This window comes from Taurulus bubalis, assembly GCF_910589615.1.
Source record: "Taurulus bubalis genome assembly, chromosome: 4".
NCBI classification, from domain to species: domain Eukaryota; kingdom Metazoa; phylum Chordata; class Actinopteri; order Perciformes; family Cottidae; genus Taurulus; species Taurulus bubalis.
Window position 1 is genome coordinate 23,707,231 of NC_136592.1, and position 20,445 is coordinate 23,727,675.

At 41.8% G+C, this 20,445-nt stretch overlaps 1 protein-coding gene across 1 annotated transcript; it reads right to left on the reverse strand.

Annotated features, from left to right (window-relative positions):
- Positions 1 to 1,339: 1,339 nt before the first annotated feature.
- tent4b (terminal nucleotidyltransferase 4B) lies at positions 1,340 to 20,386 on the reverse strand (the record flags this gene model as incomplete). Its single annotated transcript, XM_079217266.1, has 12 exons — positions 1,340 to 3,777; positions 4,010 to 4,156; positions 4,297 to 4,526; positions 4,656 to 4,759; positions 5,012 to 5,138; positions 5,240 to 5,453; positions 5,754 to 5,882; positions 6,270 to 6,377; positions 7,060 to 7,180; positions 9,034 to 9,080; positions 10,689 to 10,812; positions 19,818 to 20,386. The coding sequence occupies 12 exons, from the start codon at positions 20,384 to 20,386 to the stop codon at positions 3,619 to 3,621; spliced, it is 2,079 nt and encodes a 692-aa protein (XP_079073392.1). The 3' UTR covers positions 1,340 to 3,618.
- Positions 20,387 to 20,445: the final 59 nt, after the last annotated feature.

Sequence of the window (20,445 nt, forward strand, 5' to 3'; positions counted from 1 at the left end):
CAGGAATATTCTAGTCCTGTCACTTCTATTGTTCAAAATATATTGTTTCATGTGGGAGGTTTTTGCTTTTTAAGAGACTACCATACGTCCTCTGAAATGAGAAGGTTTCACTCATTCGGAGGTGCTAGTCCTGCTAAAACCGTGAGCATAATGTTCCAGGAAGAGATATGATTGAGATAATCTCATTTAATTTAGCATTTTAGACAGCAGCAACGCGTTTGCATACTTGTAGAGATATATATGTATATATCTTGCCCTGAAGATATTAGGGGGTCATGTTTCGTTGGAAGAACAACAAGTCACTGAGAGAAGACAACACAAGATGCCTGATGGTATTCAAATATCATCAATTTAAAAGGCAATGGCAGTGTGTATTAGGCCACCACGAAAACGTGAGATAACTCTGATGTAGATGGATACAATTAACACCGACATTGTTGGGCACGTGTGTTCCGCTCCGTCAAGGGTGAGCTATACTCCACACACAGACCACATGCGTGATAGCCGCATTCAATGCGTTCCTGTCACACCGACGAGGAAGGAAAAGACAAATCGACCGATTCCCGCTCTCATATCAGGAGACCGATATCACCGGACGAACCTCATCATTACGTTTTATAGGCGAGAAAGCAATTCATCAACTTTGAAGCTCCGAGTGAACTCACGACAGTGTGACGTGAAGCAGCAGCCTCGCGGGCTCGTTAAACGATCTACTCCGAAATGCACCGAGTCCAACATCAAAGAGTGTGGATGACAAGAGCAGCCAGGTGAAAAGGCGACACGAAAACAGTCAATTGTGGATTTTACAAATATATATATTTAACTTTAAACTCACAAATGTACAGAGCAGTAAACCCTGCGACTTGTATCGACATTTCTTGACAGGTGAAACCCGTCTGGCATAGAAATCAGTCTTAACTGTTTTTTTGTTTTTAGCGAAGCAACAATTAACCTTTTTCCTTGAGCGGTTTGACAACTGCCACCCTGGTTTTCAGGCTTTAAACGTTCCCCAGGAGCCGGCATTTATCCATTAAACGAAGTTTTAGTGTCTTACCTGACAGATTTAAGTAACGTCCCGTTGGAGAAGAAGAAAAAAGAAATCTGCATAAATGGCCGGTAGCGCGTCTTGTGGTCCCCGCGCGCTGCTCCAAGTGAGGATGCCCCTCCTCCACCTCCCTAACGCGCCTACCAGCGTTCTGCACACGCGTTCTTTTATTTCATTTTCCTGCAACACTTTCCATATGGTATGGAGTTTGCGTTGAACCATGACTACTCAAACGGAAAAATAAGCCAGAACACGACAATAAAAAAGAAAAAAAACTGTAATTGTACTGTTTTTTTATTGCATGAATTGTAGTAGCTGCAGAGAAACAACGTTTCAGATGAGTACAGTAGGGGTTTGGAAGGTTTGAAGCCTCCCTGCAGTGACGAGAGATGGTCAGTGGACATTCAAATGGCACGGCTAACTTTGTTCACCTTTCTCCTTGTCCGTCTACCACAAAACCTGCGCTCACATACTGCATTTAAACCGCAACTGGAACACTGAGGGGTGGGGAAGTGGGGGCATGAAACCACACTTTCCAACGCTTCGCCAACCAATATAATTGGCCGTGAGTTGGTGCAGGGACTCATCAAAATGTGCTTCACTGTTTTAACACAGAAGATTAAGCGTGCTCAGAGGTCAGCATGTCATTCTGTGGCTGCAGCCGTCATTGTGGGGCAATAGTATATCATGAAATATGGTTGTTATTGCTGGCTACTGTATTTTGTTGTTGTTTTACTCTGATTGTTGTCACATTTGGGCGAGAGGCAATACGAGGATTGTGGTGTGCTTTGGTGTGTAACTCCCTCGAGCAAGCGCTCGACAGGTTTCACTATGTTCAGCTGCTCATCAAGTCGAAATATCAGAATTATTATCAATCACAAAAATAATAACGCAGAGATTAAACATCCAAATGCAGTATTCAAGCCCAAACTCTGTGGATTCAGACTAGGAGCAATGACTCCATCTACAGGTTAGTTGTTGTACTGCAACGGCAGAGAGGGGTTGACATATTTAAGAAGTATTTGTTGTTGTGATTATAAAACAAAATACAAAAATCATCTCCCTTTTAAGGTAAGTAGACCAGCCACATATTAAAACAGACTTCGCAATGTAGGACTTGTAAAATGGTCTCTCAAAAAGTTTTCAAAGTAACTTGGTCACTCAACTGTCACTGGAGAAAAAAGAAAAAAAAAAACATGAAATAACAAAAATTTGTAATTTACTGTACCTGAAAATAACCGTTTGCACCCAGCCCTTCCTGCAACATATGCAACTTCAGATATAGGACTCAAAGATATGGGCTCTAATGTTAATAATACATTTATCCATACTATGTTCATATAATTAATAAAAAAATAAATACATTTAACAAATACAAATTATTTTTGCAGTGGGTAAATTACCAAAGGAACAGATTATCACCCACAGTTGTATTGTTAACACATTTCTTTTTCAAGTGTAGGATTTCTCAATAAAACCGCTATCCCCTCCCTCCCTCCTTCCTTATTAATTTAAACCTCTTAAAGCCTCTAAACTGGTGTGTGTGGCTGTGCTATTGAGCTGGGTGAGATCAGACTCCCTCCAGTCATCTATAGGGCTGTATGTGAGCATTGACTCACTAAAGGCTAAACGTTAACACTGTAGCACACTCAGAGAGCAATCAGAAGTAAAAGTAGATGCTGATGATATATGTTGGCAATGGGACCAGAACTAGCTCTTGGCTTTGGCCAAAAAGCTGAGGGCACAAGATGTGCACGTTTACATGTCTTCAATCGGTATATCTTGTAAAAAGGCAATATGAAAACATTTTCTTTTTACTTGTATTTTCTTTTTTTTTAAATGTTTTTTTTTGTTTTTTTTGCTTATGTGGTTTTTTTGTAAAAATCGTTGTATAACCTGTTGAGACATAACAACAGATTAAACCAACAGAAAAAAAAATAATCCAACAAAAAAAAAATTCCCATGCATAAGTTATGTCCCACTCTTACTGATTGCATTTGTAAGTTACCATCTCAATAAAATCTGTGTACATGTTTGTCTGTTGATCAACATGACATTTTTGATTTTGTACATTTCCAGCCATTTGCTTTTTTTTTCTTCTTTTTTTTGAAGGGGGATGTAATTTCTCATCCCATTTTCCAGCAGGTTGTTCCAGGTATTGCTGCAGAGTAGATTCCAGACACCGGACCTGTCTATTCCTGTACAGCAGGAGGCGCAAGAGGCATGTTGTGTAGATGCTAGCTGCAGGAAGGAACACCACTCCATGAAAGAAGCTATTGGGAAGCAAATGAGCTTGTGTCCATTGTGATTTCAGTTCAAGTTCAAGAAATTAAACCCCATTTCCTATAACAATTCTTTTTTTGTTCTTTTTTTTTCCCCCGCTCAAAATTGTTGCTTGTCGCCCTGAAAAGCTTGGCGGGGAGACAGATACCGTAGATGTTTTAATACTTCTAACAACCTCCCAGGGCTGGAGTCTGGCAGCAGAAGTGGGACAGGGCAGTCAGTCAGTTGCAGACAAGGACGGGAAGAGGGAGCCGGCAGGGAGGAGGGGGGCGGGGCAGGCGAGGTCACCCCTATCTGCAGAGGTCTTCCTGTGTAGAGTCCTGCACATTTTTCCTCTTCTTGCTGTTGCCCTGGTGGTGTGGCTTGTTGCTCTGATGGCTTTTGGTGCTCGAAGAGGAGCTCTGCTGCCCGTGGTGGCCGCTCTTATGGTTAGAACGAGACATCTTGGCCTGGGGAAAGAAACACGCAAGACAAAAAGAATGCAAAAGTCAGAATTCACGCAGGACGTGGGGACTCAATACAAAGTACTGTAATGCTATCGTTTCATTCAATTGCTCTTTATCAAGCATATTGCATAAGACAATGCCACCAAATATGTTGCCACTATCTGTACACACGTGATGTGTTCAGTTATTCAGGGATAATGTGTATGTATATGTAAAAGGTAATGCTTTGACCAACCTTTCCACCCTTGTTGCTTCCAGAAGGAGTGCTATTTGCCTGGCTCTGTGGTCGGTTATTATTGACGACAGCAGACTTTTCTCTGTGGGCGCTGGAGCCCCGGCCAGACTGCTGCTTGGCTGTCTTACACGGCGTGCCGTCAGAGTCCTGTGGAAACCAGCAAAAGAATAAATAGTATGTTATAAGCATGTTGTCACTATGACGTTTTACTCAAGAAGCCCAATATTTGCGTGCGTGTGCGTGTGTGTGTGTGTGTGTGTGTGTGTGTGTGTGTGTGTAAGACTGACCACGTCGCTGGAGCTGGATGATGAGGCCGTGGAGGAAGGCGATAGCAGGGAAGAGGAGGGAGAGGACCGCAGTGATGGAGAGGAGGAATTGGAAGAGGTCTTGCTGTGGGGAGCAGACGGTAGAACTGCAACAACAACATCATCATCATCATCATCATCATCATCTGGAACGTTGTTGTTGTTGTTACACTCATCGAGCTGCTGGGACTCAAACAGTGTGACATCATTTCCTATAGAAACGGAGAAGGGGAAAATGTAGACACAAAGGTTAACCGAGCCCTGCTACTGTAAAACGTAGTTTCAATAGGACTTCAAATATTCTACGAATTGGAGAAAATTGCAAAATACTGTGAACGTACTGTTGAGTGGCAGATCATTATGAGACTGGCTCCCCCAGTTCTTTCTGATCCATTCCCTGTACTCATCCACTTCCTGTGTTACCCGGATTATTCGACCCAGTATGCTGTGATGGGATAGAGAAAAGAGTACACCTGTTATACCAGTGTTTATTCAGCTGTCTGAAAACAAATGTTTCTCATAATAACTGAGTATTTTCAGTAATTTGAAATAATGCCAACCATAACATGAGCAACACATCAAATACTCAGATTTGATGATTGACAATATACCCAACAGTGACAGTTTATTGTTGTGAATATCACAACAATAAACAATTATAAAGGGTGCCGTCATCAATCACTACTCCAAATCTTACCTCTCGGTCTCGTTATTGGGGTAGTACTTGGCGATGGGTGACACGGCATGGCTGAGCACCACATAGGCGTAGTCAAATGCCTGCTTCACCTGCATGGCGCCGTATGAACTCCGACCAACATCGTTATCTGGTGGAGGCAAGGCAGACAGTCGTTTTGTGTTAATGCTAGAACGCGACAGCGTGCCAATACACGTCATTCCCTTTAACCGTTGAGTTCACTGTTCCTACCAGGCTGCAGTGGGTCCTCGATGTACAGCATAGACGGCCTGTAGCAATCCATCATGTTCTTCTGAACCTCATCTTTGGCAACGTAGCAGCCTCCATCTTTTATCCTGATGCCCGTTTTCAGGTAGTTGAAGTGGCGGCCGTAGAGCTCAAAGAATTCAATGAGCAGAACGCCCATGTTGATGTTGGGGCTGCACACATCTTCCCTGTAGTGAAGCTGGAAAACACGCAGCACAAGAAAAATTATTGCAAACAGTTACAGGAGTTTTTAAACAAGTCACTTTTGTTAATAGCATCTTTACATTGCTTGTTCTGAATACTGCATTTAGTGCCGTCTCGGACTGTTTTTTTGTCCAGAATTGTATATATTTTTAAGGACAGCAATAAAACAGAGCTGTGAAGGAATTAGTGCCAACTTCATTATTAAGACAATAAGAACACAAAGTATTCAAGACAAACTATCAATGTGTTGATAAAAAACATTATGAGCTCTTGTTAATGACCAAGTGTATCTGACCTGCAGGAAGCTGACAGCCATGAGGAAGAGACTGTAGGAGCCAATTCCACCAGTAAAAACCTCATTGAGGTCCCTCTGCAGTAGGAACTGCTTCAGCACCAGGACCAGGTAAGGCAGCACGGGGTATTTCTACGGGACAAAACATAGACACAATGAGGGCTTAGTGAGGAATGTGGATGCTTACAGCACCCTCTAGAGGACAACAGGAATGTTAAGACTAAAAAGTGCAGGAACTTAAGCGGCTGTCATACTGATCAGTGAAAATTTTAAAATCTCGTACTACTACGACAACCATTTTAAAAAGAAGGGTAATGAGGGGATTGGTTTTTGAGCGGGGGGTGTCTGACAGGGCTGGGATTAATATGATTAACATATGATTACTTCACGTGGTAGTGATAGATCGATACCCGTAAAGTCAGAGTCAAGCTGCACAAACTATGTTTATACTTCAAATAGCCCGAACACTGGCTACTGGTGTACAGGCAAGAATACAGGAAGTGTTGTTGTAAAGGGTACCTCTTTGAATTCCTTGATGAGCCGGGCAGCTTTAACGCCACTCTTCACATTGAAGCTGATGTCCACTTTGACCTCAGTGAAGGAGTCGGTCAGCTTGATGATGGGAACCTGAAACACACACACGACACAAATGCTGATACTGAGGCAGTCGCACGGGAAACGATCAAGACAACCAAGCGCTTGGCTCAAGGGCCTCCTGACATCTTTCTGTAAAACACTGAGCCTGACAACAAAACACACATGCAATCATACACAAATCCACATTTTCTGATCTAATCCGTTGCTAAACTACTTAAGCAAAGATTTAAAATGCTAATCTGCTTTTAGAATCCTGAACAAAAGTGAAAGGTGAAATGCAAACAACAAAAGCTTTATTCAAATCCCTTAAGTCCTGAAATAAAATAAAGTCTGATGTGTAAAAAATAAATAAATCAATGCACGGTCAATGCACAATAGGATGTTGTGAGTGGTTTGAAAAGAGCTAGTTCCAAGCATACTACTCTACACTTGAGGCATTTCCCTGGATGCACAGGCCTGTAGTATGCCAACCAGTTTAGTGAGGGTTTAGGAACTGTCAACACCGATGTGAATTAAAGCTTGTAAAACTAACTGACAACTGACATCAAATACCTGAATATGACGTCATACTGATTGACTGACAGCAATGATTGTTGACTATTAGAAATCCTATTTGCCCCAATACAGCTATTTGTACACCGACAGGTCAATGAAACTCCTTGGCAAGGAAAAAAACGTAAGACTCTACACTTGTGATTGATTACGGTCTTACCGTGGCTTTGTCCAAAACTTTGATAGAGTTCTCATCTGCAACGTTCCTCTTCCGGAGAGCCTCTTCCAGCGTCCAGAGCGGGAGTGTCTCCCACTTCCCAAACACAACCAAGTCAATGTCACTGGGGGAAGAGAGACATGACAGGTATCACTTCGGTCCACTACATTACACACAACTTAAACTGTACAAAACTAGTTCAATAATTCAACTGCGCAATATTTTTCAAAAGGATTATTTATAAAAAAAATTTGAGGGTTATAAGTGTGAATGAAATGTATGTATATGGAAGATATATATATATATATATATATATATATATATATATATATATATATATATATATATATATATATATATATATATATATATATATATATATATATATATTTATTATTTTTTATTTCTAATTAATTATCTGATTTAATTGATTAGTAATTTAGGATAGGAATATTTAATATTTTTTTGCTTCTACCTATACTTTTTCAGTCTCTGTTTTGTATATTATATAGAATATTGTAATGATTGACTGAATTAAAACACACAAACAAGCAATACCTCCATTAATACTGCATTCATACTTTTTTATTTATACTTGTTATATATTGTAGCAATACGTACATCTTTTAAATTGTATTTTACATACTCCTTTATTTGCATTTTACATGTACTGATATTTCTTTATGCAAATCTATAAAAGCAACTATAATGTAAAAATGTATATTTCTCTCGCATTACAAAAATGTTTGTCCAAACTTTGTAAAGATTGAACTTTGTAACGCGTCACTTTACTGAATAGAAGCACAAACTACATGTAGTCTAAATGTACAAGCACTAACAAATACACCTTTCCACTGTAGAAACAGCTGATGGACTGATAGGTCTGTAACTTTTGAAAATGGGAAACACAATCTTCCTCTTACGAACAAAAAGCACTCCCTCGGACAATTCAGCACACTCGGAGGTTGTGCCGCTACGGCCACCACATGGCCTGCTATGACCAGCAGTTTATGGAGGCTAATGCTAGCATAGCTCTGGTAAAGAGTGTAACTGCTGTGTAACGGACATTAGTCAGTTTGCTGACTTAATAGCTGCCCTCCATCGTTACATTGTGTTTCCATATTTACTCCTGTACTGTAAGGCAAGACCCCCCTAACGTATAATACACTAATATTAATACAACTACCAGCCAATTCAGAGGTTTCTCTGCATTGTCATCGGTATACTGAGGCATTATACAATGTTGGTTTTCTTTAGGTGGCGCTGATCTCAAATCGAAGGAAATGCTAAAACAACCATTTTTTAAATATTCACCATATGGTAGCTTACAGCTGGCAGATGGTTTTGCTTCCCTCTTGTGGATGAGCATTGTGCAACTTCAGACAGAGCTTACAGAAGCCAACCCGTCCATGTGTGTGCATGTGAGTGAGTGCGTGCACACTATTTCAGCAGTGCCGTGTGTTCGCTACATACAGAATATTACACACAAGCATCCACTACAAACAAGACATGCACACAGTGTAAATTACCTGCACCATGTGACTTAAATGCAGGAAAATAAACACATTTGTTTCCAGAATAACAGAAGCACACCAAAGCAGATTTACACACATTGCCCGCTGACATGCATCCGTTAACAGCTTAGTTTCTTTTAAGCGCTGAGTGGGGTGTGAAGAGTCCACTGATCCAGGCGACTTGTCTGTGTCCGGCATTTATTTGTTGCAAATGTGTGTGTGTGTGTGTGTGTGTGTGTGTGTGTGTGTGTGTGTGTGTGTGTGTGTGTGTGTGTGTGTGTGTGTTTTTGTGTACGTGTGTTGTGGCTGTAGCCTTTCTCAGAATAAAGTCTTGATCCACAAAACAAAAGCAAATGATGTGCTGGCCAACACAGACGAAAGTATTTTTGTTCGGGTGCCAGTCAGACGGAACGAGAGCAAGCATGTGTTTAAAAAAGGCTGTTTAGGAAACAAAATGGCTCACCTTGTTGGCAGATAAAGACCAGTGCTGAAACTCCCAAAGACTTGGACCTGGAGAGATAAGAAACAGTTACACATGTATAGATCTATTGTTTTTGGATTCAATAGATTACATTAATGTATGCATATCCTGCAGAACAGCCAAACATCCAACACCTGAACTATTGTATCATTGTGTTTGACAGTTGCTTTAATCTTTTAATATCTTCAAATCTACACTACGACACGGACTTGCCTGAAATTGTGTCAGCAAGCCGGGATCAACTTGGACTCCGATTTTCCCACGCTAAGCTTCACTACCATAAAAACCTGTTCTCCAAGCTGCATAAATATAATTATTCTTCAGCGTAACATAGTGTTGATTTAATGACAAGCCCAAACAAACCGCAGAGGCGTGGTACAAAAACTACCTAAATGGAAAGTTTGTGTAGTTTGACTATTTTAAACCACTTCAGTTGCATTTTAAATGAGGGATTAAAGACCAGGGTGGCTTCAATGAAACAAGAAAATCCTCCACTAATGTTGGCTATTGTGCTGATCAAAACGTGCTTGATGTTTACATACAAAACAGTCCTTTTAGCCACTGGTCTCTCAAACTGCACACTATTGCGGTGACTAAAATGTCCCCAGCCTTTTAACCTCCGTAGAGTGCACAAATTGGTGTGTGTACAGAAATAGAGTTAAGCCTTGACCCTACCATTACTCCCTCAAACCACCTCCCTGCGTCACACATCAACTAGTAGTACAAACTCTGGTTTACAGCCCAATCACATGTCCAGGGCAAAGCCGATTGCAGAGCCCTGTTTGTGAATGAGTGTATAGCAAGGGTGACAGGTTAGGTAACTACAGGTGGTCACCCTGGTGAGGCTATGTTATTTCAACTTGACATTCTGCAGGCAAACTTTGCTTGTAGCGTGGTCAGTGTACAATGTTCACAACGTGTTTTAAAAGCATTTCAAATGATATATTGAAATACAATACAGAAGCTTTCGTGGACATTTTTACAGCTGACCCAGAAAAGCTCCCGACAAGATTTGTCTGGTCAGTGTCTGATCGAGGTCTACGCATCTAAGTTCATCGACTTAACAGAATCATGTTGAGCAGATGACCGAGCTGACCTTGTCCATTCCACAGTGGAAAAGGAATAAAACTAGGCAGGCTTGGGACAGCATTGTGCCCCTTAATTTAGGCGCAGCTAAGCTCACTGTGAAGCCCACTGCTCTATCAGCAGGATCAGAGTCAGCATGTAGTAGAATGCCCGAGGTGGCGCTGATAACATGGCCCAGGATGAAACAACAGGATGCTTTATGCCATTAGCTGACTTATATTAACTGTGTTGCAAATTATAGAGGTCCCTCCAAGGTGTCCAAAATTAGCCTGTTCACAGTACTCAACCAGTGCAACAAGCATTGTGTTCAGTGTTTATAATTGACCAACTATTTTCACTATTACACAAATACATTTTGTTTCTGCCAAAACAAAATAACCTCCAGCGTTTCTAAGTAGCTTTCAGATAACCGCCCAGGCTGGGGGCAGTTTCCAGCCTGATTTTCGGTGACACGCTGGAAGACCTGTTCTGTCACGCCCTGCAATTCAAACGTAAAACCCCAAAAAGAAATCTCTGTTTTTGGTGTGTGGGGGAAGATGTGTAATGTGTACCTCAGCACTGGGCCACAGGTCGTGGATGACTTCCTTGATTCTTTCCACTACCTCCAGTCTCATCTTCTCCTCTTCCGGCCGTGGGGAGATGTACTTATAGAAGTCATTGACCTCCTCGTGTAACCTGTGAATGACAGAACACAGTGTTGTGAGAAGAGTGGAAAACTTTTTTTGTTTTTGTTATTCCTGTGAATTAAATATCCAGACCATAAAACTGTCCATTACATTAGTTGAATTATCGGTCCGATACTAACTCAAATAGCTGGATCATGTATCGGGTCCGATCTGGTATTGGATACAATTATTTTAATAAATAAACTAGTCAGTGCATTACATTAGTGTATCCATTTGATAGATTTTATTTTACAAAGTTAGGAAAGCAATGTTTAAGTCAAGCCTTTGATTGATTTCAAAATGTGTGACATATAGGGCTGCCAAAAAGTCAACCTTCCGTTGGCCAAGTAAGTCTCTAAAAAAAGTGAAAGCAGACATTTCCAGTTCTCTGAATATTTCCATTATCAGCTTTTCTTCTGGTGGTACAAGTGGATTCATGACTATGATTGGTTGGAATATTAGTCGGAGTCGTCTATCAGGTGTCTGATACGGGTGGAAGTTAATTATTACTGAATATAAAAAAGGGTCAATAATACTAGAAAAACCTTGAAAGCAGCTGTGTCCCTGTGTTATGTCAGTAATCTCAGTCAGGGCAGGCTAAGCAAAGGTACCACATTTGTCCTTGGAACAGGTCGCTGTGCCCACATAAGGTGACCTTTCCACTGACCAGTTTTGTCAGCATACACATAGATGACAAGTCTTTGTGGGTGGACAAGTAAGAACACAAACATGAAGGAGAACACGAACACACACAAGCCTGTACAGGAGAAAGTGATGTTTTTTTTGTTTTTTTAAATAAAACAAGGCAGCAAAGTAAAGCCTGCGTACACCATAGAAAGTTGGACAAGAAAAACACTTGCAGCTACCAACACTGACTGACTGACTGCTGTTTGGAAAACACCCCAAAGAGCACTGTATGTGCGCCCAGTGTCTGGGTGTTATGAAACAAGAACACTTCACCTGACATCAGTCAGAGAAGACTGGGTTTCACCTTTATTATTATTATTATTATTATTATTATTATTATTATTATATGTTGGGTTTTAGACATACAATCTGGTAGAAGCCCAGGCTACAGAACATAGTTTATATTTGCTTTGTTTGTTTGTTATGTCACAACATATGTTGTGCTTTTATCCCAGCATTACATGGGACTTCTACCTTGTTTATCGTGTGACCGGGCTGTAGCTTTGATGCCCCGCCCCCTGTTTTCTTTCTGATAACAGGCCGTTTCAATTTCATTGTTGTTCAATTTGTTAGTTTCCTATTAGGGAAGAAGAGGAAAGAAGTTTCAGTTTACATTTGTGGCACCTCCTCCAACCACTGCAAATTTCAATGACCTAAATCCTCTTTTCCCTGTGCACACGCAGAGGCTCCAGCCTCCATCACAAACACATTAGGTTTCACTTTAGGGGAAAAGAAACAGCAGCTACAGTCTGCATCACAAACACAACATAAGTTTCAATTTGAGAGAACACAGATCTCTGTAGCTGATTTATGCATCACTAAGACACCACAGCCCAAAGCCCAACACCAAGTCAACACAATTTTAAGTGCAGTTTAACTGAAGGATTGTATAGGGTTGGGGCTACAATTATTCCATTCAGCTTTAATGTATTTTCATAAACATTAACCTCTAAAGAGGGCATTCATCTTTTTGGTTTGATTCTATTAAGATGCAACAAATGAATACATTATAAAAAAAAAACACACAACTGGTAAAATGCAGGCATTTTCACTCCACAACAGCACCAGTAGGTTTCATTTTACAGCAAACAGAATGCTACTGCTCCTTGGTCGTCACGTGTTAGGAGCCGTCATAGAAATCATGTCTCACGCCCCACCTTGTTAGATCAAGTTTTATCTCAGCCCTGCGCCTGCTTAGGGAGCACATGGACCCTTGGCGCTGCTTATCTGTAAATCCCCTATATCAATGTTATATTATGTAATCTCAAGGAACAGATTTACAGAGCTGGAGGGAAAAAAAAATGTTCTCTCACCTCCTTAGCATTTAGAAGAATGATAGCAGGGAAATGAGACGAAGGGCTGCAATGGTGGATAAAACCATTGGAGCCCTTCATCTCAAACAAGAGTTGTCATTTGGCTATCATTTAGTTGTCATACCCAAAGTATGGGCATGACAACACAATGAGCTCACGATTCAGGGCAATTAAAAAAATATCATACAGGAGTAATGCAGTAGACCCTCAATTATCTAAAAATATTTGCTCATAGAACATTTCTTATTACACGTTTCTTTGCTTTCCCTTTATTATTTTCTGATAATGTTGCACTGTAAAACCAAAGAATAATGTCTAACTATATAAACTAACAAAGAAAGCAGACTTAGCACATGATATAATGGAACCAGTACTGGGACCGAAAAAGTGGGATCAGTGCATCCCTACTGCTATTGCAATCCTCTTTTGCATGTCATTGCGTTTTTGTATTATGAAATACTGCTTCACAATGAGCTTCAGTAGACCCTCGACATTCCTACAAGGCCTCTCCATGAACGCACTGCAACACCTCGTCAGAGAATTATAATAATGGACTTTACACAGCTCAAAGAAGAAGGAAGAATGGAAAGGCAATAGAAAGAGAAATGTGAGAAAGCAAAAGGTAAAAATAGAGAAAGGAATAAGTGAAAGTTAAAAGGTAGAGGGCCAGAAACACCCAGAAGGTGGAACAAAAACATTGAGAGGGACGGAGGATTGGGTGTGGTGCTGAAATGCCTTCACGTGAACGAGAGCCATCTGTTAAGTTGGGTAGGATGAAGGAAAAAGAAGTTATTGTCACATCACACTGAGCACTACTTACTGACCGTTCAGATATCTTGGCACAACGGTGTCTTTCAAATCGCCTGTAGCATTGCTTTAGAATGTAATACTTAATAACAGGCATGCTGGAACATAAACACCTGCCTGATTGTTGATAAATGTGTAAAATACAGTGAACAGTGTTGTGCATTAGATCAGGTTTGTCATTGCTGAAAGAGGTGTGACCATTGTTGTGGCCATATTGTCCCAGAAAGCGTCCCAACAGCATGACCATCTCTTTTTTTGCAAGGGTTGAAATTTTGGCCCTGGACATCCTTTGCAACAAAAGAGGGTAGTGTGTGTCATGAGACACTGCTGTGTCTACATTCACTGGGTTGCAAGGAGGAAAATACGTCGCATCCCACACTGTTTTTTCTAAATGAGTACAACCTCAAACAGAGGCAAAGGTGTCAATGTCTCGAAGATGGCAGATTCATTAATGTTTCATCAATTAACTGATCTGGGGTGCTACGTGTTGGCCACTGAGACAAAACGACTCAAGTTACCCAGAAGCCCAAACACTGCTGACTGCTAGTGGTAGGCTTGTTCGTGCAGCAGAGTACTGTGGTCAAAACAGGAACAGTTGGACTATAAATATGGTAATACGAGTGCCAGAATAAACAAATTGTCACACCCGTAGACCATTAATTATCTGTTGATTGTCTATAAAAAAAATTTTTTGTCACAGCATCAACTGATCTGGTGTTAGCGTAGGGACTAAGGCAGTCACTTTATAGTAAAACAAATTCAAAGTACAGCTTTAATGTTGTAAAAAAACAAGAATGAAATGTACGATGTGAAACAGTCTCGCCAAATCCATTTGATTTGTTGTGAAATAGCTTCCATGTCGTAACTACTCTTTTAAGAGTAATTTGTAGTGTAGATTGCAACATTCATCAAAGTGTGTACAGCTCAACTATTGCCAATGGAGAAGCATGTGGCTTCACCAACTACAATTTAAAAGTAGCTTTCCCAATACCGACGAAAAGCAGTATCATGTGACACATGTTTGCTTTTCGTGTGTAAACTGCAACAATGTTTTGATTCAGCCCAAAGGACATTGGCCAGATATTGGCCAGATCCTCAAAATAAATACTAGGGCTGCAACAACGAATCGATAAAATCGATAATCAAAAGTGTTGGCAACGAATTTCATTATCGATTCGTTGTGTCACGCGATTATTACGCCGGGCAATAAGTCGCGGGAAAAAAAAGAGCGGAGCAGAGCAACTGGCCGGCCAGCGTTCTGAGATTGGAGTGAGACACGAGAAAAGCTGAGGTTGTGATCTTCTCAAAAATAGAAGATCTTTGACGAGTCGAGTCTTTGTCAATCAGCGTCTTTGTGTTCCTCAAACTTGTTTTTAATGGAAACTAGTCAGCTTGCTATCATGTTAGCTAACGTGTTTGGGTTGTGTATTGTCGTTAAAGTTACTTTATGTTCCGTTACAGTTCAGTCTTGCTTGTAAAAAAACGTAACGTGATGAAACATGCTGTCACCCCCCGGTCTGGTTCAGTTCACGCTCTCACTCGTTAATGTTAAACCGGCTCACCGGCGGATCTGGTTGCAGGTTTTTTTTTTTTTCAAACACATTCAAATTACATAAATGTATTTCTGGTTAGTTTGGCAATTTAAGTTTCTTACACACTTTAAAATGTGATTTTAAAGCAACACTTAAAGTAGTAAAAAGATAGGAAGAGAAGGAAATGATTAACTTCGGCAACGACAAAAGGAAATTGTCAAAGCCCCGCCGTTCTGTAAATATGCTGAGAAGGTCACCGTTTGACCACACGTTATGAAAAAGAAATGCAGAACAATGTGTGTCGCTCGCTGACTGCATCAGTCTGGAGCATGGGAAGGCTTTCCATTGGACAGGAAGAAGAAAAAAAGGAAAAAACACATTCCTCGCTACACATGGGAAGGCTGAGTTATGGTGAGCTGCCCACACGTGCTGTTCAGACAGGGCCCGTTTCACCTACAGTCCAAATGGCCAGCATGCAGGCTTCTCTCTCTCCACAGGCTTACACGCTTTGGCCGAGAGCCAGCCAGCGAGGAGAGCGTGACATAGATGTCAAAGCCAGTAGAAGCTGGAACCAGAGTTCTAATAATGGAGCTTCAGTCACAGAGGTGCTATCTGTGTGCTGGTGCTGGGAATCATAAATCTCCAAAAGACAGGGGCAATAAATGGCAATAAAGGCATGAGCCAGGGCTACTCATCAGTGAGCGATTAACCGTGCTTTTCATTAGCCTGCAAGTGATGTTCTGCTTCAACACTTGGAACTTGCTGCCAACGCCGAGCTCTACTAAAATGAATCAAGTAGGCTGCTCAGTCATTACTGCCATTTTGGGCCAGAGGAGCAAATTGCTTCGCGTGAATAAGACATTCAACACAAGTGAGGATGTGAGTTTACAACAAAGATGTCAAAAGGAAAAAGAGTAGAAGGTCATGCCTTTCACAGCCAGACTCACAAAACAAGACATGCAGGACAAGTAGCATACACAAGAACTATAGTCGAGGTGCCCTTCTGCACAACAGTAAAGCGCTAAAGAAATAAAACATGGATGCTACCAAATGTAAAAGATAGACTAACAACATTGTTCAGCTAGAACTGAAGAACTCATTGACCTACTAATCTCGGCACACCAAATATGTACGGTTCATGACCCAAATGTACAGACAATGTGTATTTTCCTCACCATAAAACCCAAGATAACCAATCAACAAAATGTGAAGATAAGACATTTCATGTGACACTGCGTAATTCTAAGAGCAACTTGTACTATACATTTAAGATGGTACCTGCTCAACCTAGCTGTTAGGCAATTCATGTAGCATACATTAAACAGATCATTTAACAGTAGCTTTCACATTAGACAATGTCCTTAGTCCTGCTTCCACTCTGAGTCAGTCAGTGTTTTCTCACAATATGAAGTTCACCAAATATGAGTGCATCGAATAGAACAGAATTGGAACCATTTGCCCTAATATTTTGTATTTTACTAGAGAAGCATTGTATGAAATAGCATTAGTTAAAACCCTAGCTGCTGTCATTTCAGACGCTATTTCGTGACGACCCCATTGAGGATGAACTCTGTATATAGTGTCTCCCCTTTCTATACAAGAGACAGCCTCTTACTCCCCCTTCCGAGTTCGCAGTTCAAAACAACTACAAACACTTGGGATTTCCAACGTTGCCCAGCTAGTAAATCCACCGATCACTCTGAATTAATTATCTCACAATGCCACTCTGTTATAAAATGACTGGAACTTAGGAATGTTGCATCTTGAATCTTGCCTACACAATAAAAACCTAGATCACAATCACCAGATCAGAACATAGTTCAGCCAGACAGAAATGGGCCACAGCTCTCCCAGGCTACACTGACTTCCTGTGCCCTTATAAAGAGTCTAAATAACTGTTCCACGCCACCAGAAAATGGAGGTGGAAACCCTCCCTTAGAACTCCCAATCTGATTGGACAGACACTCAAGGGGCTTGTGTTTCTTTCTAGGAGGGTTGGCTTTGTTTTGTGGAAGTGAGGCCGTGTGCAGCATGTAAACACGGGTCCTTTTCCACCGTGAGGTGGGCCGCTTCCTTGGACCTTCACTGCCCCACAAAGACTGGAGGAGCGTAAAACACAAATAAGCACATGCCTCCTCCGCAGTCCCCATTGCCAAATATAGTGTACAAACTGCCTCAGGGTAAAATGCATACTCAAACTTTCACCCTTTCGTCTACTTGCACATATTCAAATCCAACCATGATTCCCACTGCCCCTAAACCACTCAACCTGACTGAATGGTACAACCTCATTTTATTTCCTGCATACTACTGTATAACACCCACAAAATGGAACCACAAGCCTAAACGGCCAAAATAAGGGCTGTTCTGTGTTTTTAAATACAAAGCAAAAGTATTATAAAATGTGTATATTCAAGCAAGAGCCAATCACACATGGAAAGGAAGCAATGTAGCCACAAGGGGGTTTGCCAATTTGACAAAACACCGATGCAACATGCTACCACCATTAGTTACCACGTATTAGTATCCTCCATTTGGTGGATCGCGGATGTTGTATATACGCCGTTAACAACTGTGGAACAGCATGTATATCACATCCATAGCCCACAGCCCACATCCATACGGCATCTCCCCAAGGAACAAAACATGTAGTATGAGAGACGACTTAACCATGGAACATAACCTAGCACCCAGAGCTTTTACATCCACATAAATACTGTGTGCATTTTGAAATGCATTTCTTAATGTCGTAGAGCATCGTGGCATTGTGAATTAAGAGTGTGGTTAGACCGAGAGCTCTCAGTGATGGTTAGTGTGATCAAGGCGCTGAGGTTCAGGTTCTGGTATTAGCATAGCTAATCACTAAGGAATGTCCTTATGCAAACACAGAGCGTCCATATTACTATAAATGAGGATCAGCCAAACACAGAGCTCCACACTCTGTTCTGCTTGTCTACACATGTCTAACAAGGGGTGGGGAAGGGGCAAAACTCTGCACCTACAAGGTCTTCAAAACAGAGCCCAACCCACCAAAATATTTCTCACAAGTCATAATATCTAAAAGAACTTCTTGTGAGGTAAGGAGGTCACTGACGTAGTTATAAGTTAGTAGGTGCATTTATTATAGCGTGTGACTTAATACTGTTAAAGGACCAGCTCTGGTGTGAATGCTAAATGTACAGCCTCTGTAAAGGATTCAAGATATCAGAAACAATCCCTTGTGTCGTTCTGCAGGGGTTAACACACAGAAAAGAGTTTGCATTAAAGCTATAATTCCCCCCAACATCTTGATGCAATCACTCAGCCCCTATAGGTTTGAAAAGTGACTGCAAAAAGTTTGCCAGTTTCTCAGTGAAGAGCAGCGGTGATCAGCTTAAATTCAGTTACGACGTCTTCAATAATGACAACTTCTCACTGTTTAATAAATATCAAAACAGCCATAAAAAACAACAACATTGAAATCACTAACGCAGCATGATTTTATCAGTATGCTCGTTATCCTCCAAACCCTCATTTTGTAACGCTCTGTAATGACCCGTCACGCTCCAACTATTGCAATGTCAAAAGAAAGCCGTACGTGGGTGCTGTGGACAAATCTATAACAAGCTTGGAAAAAAAACAGAAAGCAGGAAAAGCTGTGTGTAGGTACGGTGCCTGTGGCCAAATCCCAATGTCCACATTCACGGACTCAAAGTATGTGGGGGCTTAAGGCTGTCCAACTGTCAAATCCTTAAAGTGCTTGAGGGCTCCCTCGCAGACATTCTGAGCCCTTTATGCACACTTTCCATAAGTCCACATTTCTGCAGACTTTGCCGAAGGGAAATGCCCACAATTCATAGTGCTCTGGCGTTAAACAAGAGGGGGAGGCGGGGGGGGGGGGGGGGGGGGGGGGGGGGGGAGATACTGAATATACTGACCTTTGCTGCTCACAATAAGCAGTTTGTCAACTTTGGTAGACTCATCAGCTCTCACTTCCTATGAAGTGCTGCCAGCTGAATATCTGTGGGTGTGGGGAGGATGCAGGAGAACCAGTAAGATGGCTCAATCCATTAAAGTGTCACTCCTGTATGGGGGAAAACCCTGTCACCTCCTCAAAGCTCTCTTAAAACGCTCCATTTCAACAAAGTGTTGCTGATTGGCCGGTTTACTCTAATATACACCTTACTAAAAAGCAGTAGGATGCATAAGCCTACTGTGTACATGCTCCTTTATACATCAGTTGGTTTGCAACCACCTAATGAGCACTATAGTGTTAGCAGGCATGTTCTGTTTCTACAGTCATATCCAAAAGGCCTTATCTGTTGCAGCTGTGTGTTTATTCCTCCATGAGACGATTTATTCAAACGCCAGTGATAAGAAAAAAAAATAAAAAACTTAACGACTTTATTGACTTAAATCGATCTGCACCTTGCTGTGTAAAATGGCACAATATATCGAAATGTGCGTGCTCATTGGTGGATAGACTCACGTTCACAAGTAATTTGCTGTGCGTAAGTCATCCAACTTTTGGGGTGGGGTGAGACTGACAACCTCAGTCGCCTCTCCCTGCATGTCATCGCTGTGTGTTTGAAATTGGTGAAAACAACAGTTCAATAACTGCTGGTTTACAGGTCGGCTCTGTGGGAGGCAAGTGTGGAATACATCCAATTGACTGTATTAAGTTAAAACTCTCTTACCCGACAATTCCTTCCGAGTAGTTCCTGACTTTCCACGGCGTGCCCGTGTAAGCATCGTTTCCTCCAGTGTTGGAGCTGCTGACACTGTTCAAGAGGCTAGAATTGAATCCGAAAGTGCTAGCTTTGTTGTCTCTTTTCCTTTTGTTGGGGTGTCCGTCCGTCAGCCACCTCGAAAGCACAGCGACCCCGCTGCCCTGCTGCTGCTGCTGCCCCCCGACGACGACACCGCCCCTGCCACCGGCTCGGTTGTTGTAGTTGCTATTGGATTCCAGTGGTATAAAGTCCCGCTGTGCCGTGATCGCTCTGTCCCCCATTGCGGACAAGATGCCCTGAGTCCTGGCTTCACCTCCGCCGGTGTTTGAGTCAAGTGTCCCGTTCCTGCCGGCGAGGACGGCTCCCGACGCCCCGTTGACGATCGCCTTGAGGCTCGACGTGCTCTGAGATCCGGTGGTGTAGCTGTTATTTACGTGCAAGTAGCCGAGCCCCTGGGTCGTCTCCCAAATCTGCATCCACAGGTTGTTCGCGGGTCCACGTTGTTCTGGTTGAAACCAGGCGATTCTTGGATCCATCAAACGACGCTGTAGGCCCCCTCAACCCCCCGCCGCCCCACCGAGCAGTGCTCAGCTTG